The sequence below is a fragment of the Calidris pugnax genome, unplaced genomic scaffold (genome assembly GCF_001431845.1).
Source record: "Calidris pugnax isolate Ruff unplaced genomic scaffold, ASM143184v1 scaffold20, whole genome shotgun sequence".
Lineage (NCBI taxonomy): Eukaryota > Metazoa > Chordata > Aves > Charadriiformes > Scolopacidae > Calidris > Calidris pugnax.
This window is the reverse complement of record NW_015094510.1, coordinates 25,161,686-25,169,917: the sequence shown is the minus strand read 5'-3', so window position 1 is coordinate 25,169,917 and position 8,232 is coordinate 25,161,686. Positions and strand designations below refer to the sequence as shown.

The 8,232-nt window shown below is 43.9% G+C and overlaps 2 protein-coding genes across 2 annotated transcripts in view; both read right to left on the bottom strand.

The window, feature by feature from the left end:
- The window catches only part of MIPEP (mitochondrial intermediate peptidase), a 75,288-nt gene extending 74,867 nt beyond the window's left edge, over positions 1-421 (bottom strand). The window contains exon 1 of the mRNA XM_014965752.1: positions 250-421. Within this exon, the coding sequence (XP_014821238.1) occupies positions 250-421 (172 nt within the window). The remainder of the gene's footprint in view (positions 1-249) is intronic.
- A 2,020-nt stretch (positions 422-2,441) lies between these two features.
- LOC106902349 (complement C1q and tumor necrosis factor-related protein 9A-like) lies at positions 2,442-7,605 on the bottom strand. The gene is made up of 3 exons (XM_014965751.1): positions 7,440-7,605; positions 5,021-5,083; positions 2,442-3,247 (listed from the first exon to the last, which is right to left on the bottom strand). The coding sequence occupies exons 1-3, from the start codon at positions 7,603-7,605 to the stop codon at positions 2,442-2,444; spliced, it is 1,035 nt and encodes a 344-aa protein (XP_014821237.1).
- Positions 7,606-8,232: the final 627 nt, after the last annotated feature.

Here is an 8,232-nt window from a genome sequence, read left to right as displayed (position 1 = left end):
GCTAGGGGGCGGGAAGGGAGGGGCCCGGCGCACAGGCCGGGCGGTGAGGCGGGCCGGCGGGGCCTAGCGGGCGGCGGGGCAGCGGTGAGGGGAAGGGCCTCCACGGAGGGAAACCTCTCCTACACGTTTTCCAGTTGAACCTAGGCCCATCTTAAAGCATTTAAAAGTTCCCACGAAATAAACTGAATGGCTTATGGGGAAAAAATCTCCTCTTGGAGAAATATTCACGTAGCCCTCGCCTCAGCCCACCCTCACTGCGGTTCAGGTGACATGAGGAGGGCAGCCCTTTTTCCTCTGAAACCTGTGTTCGTTTTGGGTCTGTGGTCCATACTCGGGGTTCAACACCGGTGAGGACATCCCCACATTTCCTGGCCTCCCTGGCAGCGTCGGGGGCGATGGGAGGCTGGAACTCATCCTCCATTTGCACTGAATTTCATGGTGATGACCCATGTCCCTTGGCATCTCTGCTTTATTTTCTTTTAAGGGGAGGGAGTGAGACTTACCAGCGCCTTGTGTTATATTTTTGAGGTTTAGGGGGAAAGGGAAAAAAGCAACAATGCACAGAAATTAAAGTTTTATGGCACAGGAAATACCTCCTGATCAGTTCTCCAGTATGTCTGCTTCCGTGTTGATTAAGATGATCTTTTATTTGGGAGAATTTGTTTTTCACTGCTAATTCTCAAGTACAGCAGCATTATACTGTATTTTTGCACTGGCATTGACTATCTGCCCACATCAGAAAATCCCCGTGGCACTTCCTCCTGTCACTCCATTTTGTTCTTATTTGAGACCTCCAGCTACACAGGGAGCAAAGAACCATATTTAAAAGCTGTAAAATCCACCCAGGTGCAACAAATTTCATCTGTGCCACAGAGCAAGCAGCCCCTGTGGAGGCTTTGAACTACACTAATTCCAAGTTTAAAAATTATTTTGATGCAAACTAACAAAGTTTCAAGTCCATCTACGCGTGCCACCTAGAAAGATATAAAGTGACTTGGGAGTAACTGCTGCTTAATGTTTACACAAGATGGCAGGGACCCACATCATAGTTCCAGAACTGGAAATTTTATCTTTTATTTCTTTCTTCTAAAAACGCACTTTCTTCTAAAACATTTGTCCTTCAGAAAGGGTGTACGCACCCCTGTATAATTACAGTAATTCACCAAAACACTGATGTGTCAAGCCCATCACAGTAGACACTTAAGAGTTCACAGAATCACAGAATGATATGGGTTTGGAAGGGACCTCTGGTTGCACAGGAATGTGTCCACGTAGGTTTTGAATGTCTCCAGAGACGGAGACTCCACCACCTCTCTGGGCAACCTGTTCCAATGCCCTGCCACCCTCAAAGTAAAGATGTTCCTTCTCATGCGTAGATGGAACTTCCCATGTTCAGGTTTGTGCCCATTACCTCTTGTCCTGTCACTGGGCACCAGTGAAAAAGACTGGCCCCTTCCTTTTGACACCCATCCTTTAAGTATTTATAGGCGTGCATCAGATCCCCCCTCAGTCTTCTCCGGACTAAAAAGACCCAAGTCCCTCAGCCTTTTCTCATAAGAGAGAAGTTCTAGGCCCCTAATCATCTTTGTAGCCCTTTGCTGTACCTTCTCCAGCAGTTGCCTGTCCTTCTTGAACTGGGGAGCCCAGAACTGGACAGATGGGGCCTCACCAGGGCAGGGTAGAGGGGGAGGATGACCTCCTTCAACCTTCTGACCACACTCCTCTTAATACACTCCAGGATGCCATTGACCTTCTTGGCCACAAAGGCACATTGCTGGCTCATGATCATCCTGTTGTTCACCAGGACTCCCAGGTACCTCTCCGCACAGCCACTCTCCAGCAGGTCAGCCCCTACAGAGTTGTCCTTTCTTGTGCAGAAGCTGTTCCTGAAACCAACTGTATTGCAACTGCAGCCTTAAAAACAGTTTATGCACATTGGGAATTTTTTTTTTTAATTTTGATTTTTAAAAGACAAAGCTGACAACAGTAGATTAGAACAGCTTAATGAATACACACTTGGTACTTGTGATATCTTGTGACTGGGACAAGAAGGTGTTTAATTCAAACTCTTCCAGATGTAGCTCTGAAGCCCTTTGCTCTGTTTTAGCAGCTGGTCATGAAAACTTCAGCACAATAAGCTGTGCAATGAGCTGTTGTGAGCATCATGAGGCCTGGTTTCCTGCAAACACAAGTAGTGTGATCCTACATCTTCCCACTATGATGACTTCAGCAGTCAAAAAAAAAAATTACTCAGCTTGTAGGGAGATGCCCAACTTGTCCTAACATGCCCTGCAGTCCTACGTCTCCTTTTCAGCCCTTGGTGCACCTCCCTGGATGGTTTCTGTTCTCTGTTGAATCCAGTAGAAATTGGCCAGCAGATTGCAACTTTACTGGGGAGGGCTGAAGGATACAGACATACAGCATCCACAGATAATGTGGAGTTACATGGGAGGTGTTGGCAGCGGCTCCAACAGGTCAGAAGTGCTGAACAGGAGAAACCCAGTGAAGGTGGTGTCGTCATCGGCGTCTGCAAACAGCCCGTTGAAAGTCTCTCCTTGGTGAGCCTGCAGCCACACCTCATCTCCTCTCTGTAGCTCCAGGATGGTGGCTCCCGAGGCCTGATCCTCTCCGCTCTGGTACCTGTCCACTGTGTGCAACATCTTGATGCCATTTTTAACTAGAGCTACTCTGACGTTCCTTGAGTAGACAGTGATGTGGTAGGTGAAATAGTAAGCGCCAGGGTATTTGCAGGTGAATTTTCCAGTAGCTGGGTTGTAGTCATTTAGAGCATTATACAGCACCTTGTCAAACTTGATTGGGCGATTTGGGGTGGGAAATTTGGTGGCGATTGTAAGGCCGACACTGAAAGCACTCCTTGGCAGGACTCCTGGGGCACCGACGTTCCCCTTTTCTCCTCTGTCTCCTTTCAGGCCTCTTTCCCCCTGAACTCCTGGATTACCCGGTGGCCCCAGATCTCCAGTATTACCTTTAGGACCTGGATTACCAGTCGGGCCAATTGGCCCTGGGAAACCAACTCTCCCAGGATGGCCAATTTCACCCTTTGTCCCTTTTGGACCTATGGGCCCAATGTCTCCTTTTAATCCCTTTTGTCCTTGCAGTCCCAGCTCTCCCTTCTGACCTTTGTGACCCACTGACCCTATAATTCCTTTTGGTCCCAGTTTCCCAGGTCGCCCTCTTTCTCCTTTATCTCCTTTGTTCCCCTTCTCTTCGACAGTCCCATTGGCTCCTAAGTGGGAGAAAAGAAAGAAAGAGAAAAAAAAGGACACTTTCTTGTGATCTTCCACTGGATTAGTGGGGCACAACATGAGTTTCAGCATAAAGACATATATGTGTAAGTGTGTGTCACCAGTGTATATAGAGTGCTCACTGTACATACAATTTCTCATACATTTAAGTCCATGGTAAGTTGTAACATCTGAAGAACCTGCTGTTGTGTTAGAAAATGGGTGCCCTGGCTGAGAACAGCAAGAATAAACTCTAAGAAAGGAAGGTGAGATTTGTCTGCAGGCCGATGGTAGCACTGACAGTTCACATCATCTCAGGCACAAGCAGCATCTCTCCAGACACTTGTTTTCAGCCTTTGGGATACAAAATGGGGAGAAGGTTCACAATTCAATTGGAGGAAGTTTCTGTTTGGACAACACCCAGAACTTGCCTGTCTGTCATGTGTTTCTGTAATTTCTACATGATGGAACTTTGCTTGGGTTACCTAGATTGCTACTGTAGTGAAATTGAAGTCTTTTTGTCCTTGTTATTTGCTACCACACACTGCATTTATCCTTCATCCACTCTTGGACTGAAGCTCAAAGCCTTTGAAAATCCTCTGATTGCCGCATAAGGGTTTGAAGGTGAAAGTCTCATGACATGGAGGGCATCTTACCAGTTGATAGAAAAAAAATACCATAATGATCATGTACCCTGTCAATCAGGAAAAGAAGCTGATAATTTCTGCATAAGAGCCTCTGATGTTAGGAATAATGCTGTATTTACAGTTTACTGTTCTAAATTTACAATTGGGAATATTTACCAGTAGCAATGAACAGAAAGCAGGTGAGATTGTATGGTGAGCCTCTGCGAAAAGCAACGTGGGTCCATCAGGACAAGGACACAGGATAAGAAGGTGGTTTTCGTAATTTTATGCAACATTTGTGGCCTCGTCTCACAGTCCTTCCAGTCATCTAATAGACTGGAAAAAAGTCTGAGGGTTGTAGAGCAGCTTGTAATTACTCCCATGCAATGTTATTTCTCACCGTCAACTTCAGGCTTTTGGAGAACCTGGACACAGTTTCTGGCAGGCCTCCATGCTTTTGGATATGGGTATTGTGTGTGTACGAGGATGCACAAGTCCAGCATCTCAGAGTCACTGAAGTTGTGCAGAATGATGTGATGCCACTTGCACAATGGCTGACTCCCTGCTTTTATAAACAAGTCACTCTGCGCATCTGACACATCCATCTGACACAGGAGACGTGCTGCTTATATACAGGTTGGCTAAACAGGTGAAGTATACGGGTTCTGCTGTATTTTTAGGTGTATAACTTGTGTCCTCTACAATTTCTTTTGAGAAGTTGGATACATAGCTACAGGAACCTCACTTCCCTGAGGTAGCTGCAGATGTGGTGTCTTCCTCAGCAGCTGATAAAAGGATCAGGAATGGAAAAGGTAGGATGAAAGGCTGAGGGAACAAGCTGTAGGGCATTAGAGGCAGCAGGGTGATTGGATGTGGCAAATTCCACTTGTATTCTCAGCACATATGTGTGCAGCCTCTACTACTTCTGGAAAAAGGTTTTTTAACCTTTTTGGTACTTCCACTACAGCTAGAATGTATAGCACGTCCAGTGCTCATAAACACAAACGCGGCAGTTGATAGACAAATAATCACAGAATGATATGGGGTTGAAAGGGACCTCTGGAGATCATCTAGTCCAACCCCCCGCCAAAGCAGGTCCACCTAGAGCAGGTTTCACAGGAAAATAATAAATTGGAACGCTTCTCTGACCTCGTTCCCCTTTCTCTCCATTTGCGCCATCTTTTCCTGGACTGCCAGGAAGTCCTGCTTCACCTAGTACAGAAAAGAAAAACATATTTTCATTAAACAATTAAATTACCAGAAAACATGGGATGAATCCTTCTCTAATCCTTCCTCTTCAATTATAGAATGGTTGAGGTTATAAGAGACCTTAAAGATTGTCAAGTTCCAACCCCCCTGCCATGGGCAGGGACACCTCCAACTACAGCAGGTTGGTCAAAGCCCCATCAAGCCTGGCCTTGAACACTGCCCCAGGATCCATAACTTCTCTGGGCAACGTGTTCCCGTGCCTCACAGCCTTCACAGTAAAGAATTTCTTCCTAATATCTAACCTAAATCCACCCTCTTTCTGTTTAAAACCATTACCCCTCATCCTATCGCTCCTCTTGATGGGTATAGTCCAGCACCAGCTGAAGATTCATTGACTTGGTAAGGAACAAAACTAAGTCTCATGTATTTAACTGCAAAGGTGTATGTACATACAATATAAACATACAATATAAAGAATGGTACAGTCATCCCAATTTGTTCTAACAAAGAATAGTCAGTACAGTCATCATAATAGCTTAATTTAGGAAAATTTAGATGGGGACTTTATCAGAAACCAGTGATAATCATGTGATAACTCACTGGAGTAAATTGAGGACCTTTATAAGATAAATGAAAATAGATTTTCCATTTAGATTTTCCGTTTGTCAGACTTTACTGGACCCCTGCATATAGAAAAAGAAGGCAGTTAACTGTATGTGCCTATTAAGAAGCTAATGGATTTTTCATTTGTTTGTTCCTAGATTTTAAAAGGTTTTGTTTTCAGGCCAGGGCACTGAAAGCAGAAGGAGCACAGATGTGGTTGCTTGAGAGGGAACTCTCATTCATTTTATAAACAAGAGAGTTCAAAATAACTCTTTAGCAATCACTGAGGTAAATGTGTAACTTGTCTTTCAGTGGTCCAGTGCAGGCCGTAGCAGTGAGTCTCTTCATTGCCCAAATGATAAATGCTGGTTATTTTTCAGCTGATCTAGTTCACTGTATGGCCACACAAACAGTTGTGGGGTATAAGAGAGAAGAGTCAAGTAGCAGGAAAAGGATCTGGTAGAGGATCCTGCCTTTGCCAGCACAGCCATCAAAGCACCACACATCAAACTACACCTTCAGCACTGATTCTGCAGCATACCCTGCAGAGGCATATACTTCTCTGGTGGAGCAGGTGATTCATTAGCTTAGCAACCCAGTCTGTTAAAGGCAGACATTTCCACTTGAAAGATGTAGTAAAACACTTTAGCACATTTTATGTAAATTTCTTTTAGACTGTTGACCTCAGTTTGGTTTATGTACTCGACTATATGCTCCACTGAAAAGAGCTGTGATTCGCAATCCATAAGATCAGCACTCAGTAGAAGGGCTTATCTGATAAGTACAAGTTTGATCTGGACTGATTTGTGCAGCTGAGTTAGCCAGGCCCACAATAAGATTATCTGTGACAGATTTATGAATTAAGCCATAATGCCACCTGCATGATGCCACACAATAGCTGACCTATTGAAGCCTGTTGGGGAAAAGTACCCTCCCAAATTTTGTGAACAAATTTGAAACATCAGATTTGCACTTGTCCCGTACTTGGCAATCTGGGGTTGTGACACTTCAGATAAAGTGTTACATATCCATGTGCCCACAGATTTATCATCCTGTGCAACCCTGGCCTTGATATTACAGCTTGGATGTAAGGTTCGTCATTATCCTGAGGCTTAAAGTACTATGGGAATTATTAGCTTTAGGATGCTGAGGAGATTACCTCTGTCTCCAGTATCACACACAAATCTCTATTATAGCTTGTTAGAGCAGACATGAATCCTACCCTGCTTTTTAATAGTCTCCATTCCTGAACTTCCTCCTAGTGGCTCTTTAGTTACAGCAAGTAGGCACACTCACAAGCAAGCCCTACAAATGTAAAATTTGGGTAAGAAAGAGAAATCTTCTTACCACTGTGCACTTCTTATTACACCAAACAAGGTATCAGTTGTTGAGGTTTTCTGTAACTGGGCTTGAAGCTCTTTACAGAAATATAGTTGCTGTCTTAGAGATGTAGGAGTAGGTCTACAGGCTTTAAAATTGTCAATCAGACATAAAAATATTCCCAAAATACAAGGTAAAGTCTTTCTTCTTTTGTTGTTATCCCATGGACCTGACCTCTCCATAGTATTAGCTACCTTGCTTTCATTATTAGGTCTTTCTTTTTACTTCCTTCTTCAAACAAGTAAAGGACCAATGTCTGAAATGTTTTCTGAAGGCTAGGCAGAATGACCCTGTTAACGCAGAGCGACTACAGACACCTTTGGGAACTGCTGGCATTGCATTTGATACATGAAATCATTTATTCTGAACATAGTACCTGGATCTCCCTTGTCGCCTTTTGAACCGTCCCGTCCGTCACGCCCAGGTATGCCGTTGTGCCCAGGATTGCCAGGGATGCCAGGGTACCCTTGGGTACAGACGTCCTGGCTTTGTGTTTCTGCTGTGCTGACTACAACAGCCAGCAGTATAATCCAGCTTTTCATTCTTTAGAGAGGTTATGTGATTTTGGCTGAAAGAGTTAAGAAAGCAAAAGTACATCTCCTTAAGTCTACCTTCAAAGGGGATGCAGGGTCAGGGAGGGAGAAAAACAAGGAAATGGGTTTTCACCATGTCTATTGTTTTGTTTTGTTTTATTTATAGGTCTCTAGATAGCATTAAGTACAGTCCCAGGGACTACTGAGTGCTATTTCAAATAATAATTTAATGGGAATAACAGCCATAGTATCATTATACATTTGAAACATTAACTCAGCTTTATACAATTATACAATTTACAATTATACATACATATAAAGTATAAAATGTACAATTGTATAATACAATTCCTTAATTCCCTGTGATTTGGAGCATCAGGTTCTGTTTCATATTTTCTTATGCGGTATGACTTGTGGAAATAACTGACTCTGCAAAGGGAAATTTTGATGCAGATAGGTGGTGAGCAGCTGGAAGTCACAAAAGCTCTAGAGAGGTTTAGAGCTACCCTTGATGTCCTCAGGATCTAGCCACCAAACAAGAAAACAGCAGCTCAGTGCATCCCATAGAGTTTCCCACTGTTCTATTTAAAGCATGGATGCATTCACAAAGCCCAGATTTCATGGATTCGGCCAAAC

Excerpts from the sequence above, each read along its gene's own strand:
- LOC106902349 (XM_014965751.1), bottom strand. The coding sequence starts at position 7,605 with ATGAAAAGCTGGATTATACTGCTGGCTGTTGTAGTCAGCACAGCAGAA. Across the intron at positions 5,084-7,439 it reads AGGCGACAAGGGAGATCCAG|GTGAAGCAGGACTTCCTGGC; the intron begins GTACTATGTTCA and ends TTTCTGTACTAG. Across the intron at positions 3,248-5,020 it reads TGGAGAGAAAGGGGAACGAG|GAGCCAATGGGACTGTCGAA; the intron begins GTCAGAGAAGCG and ends TCTCCCACTTAG.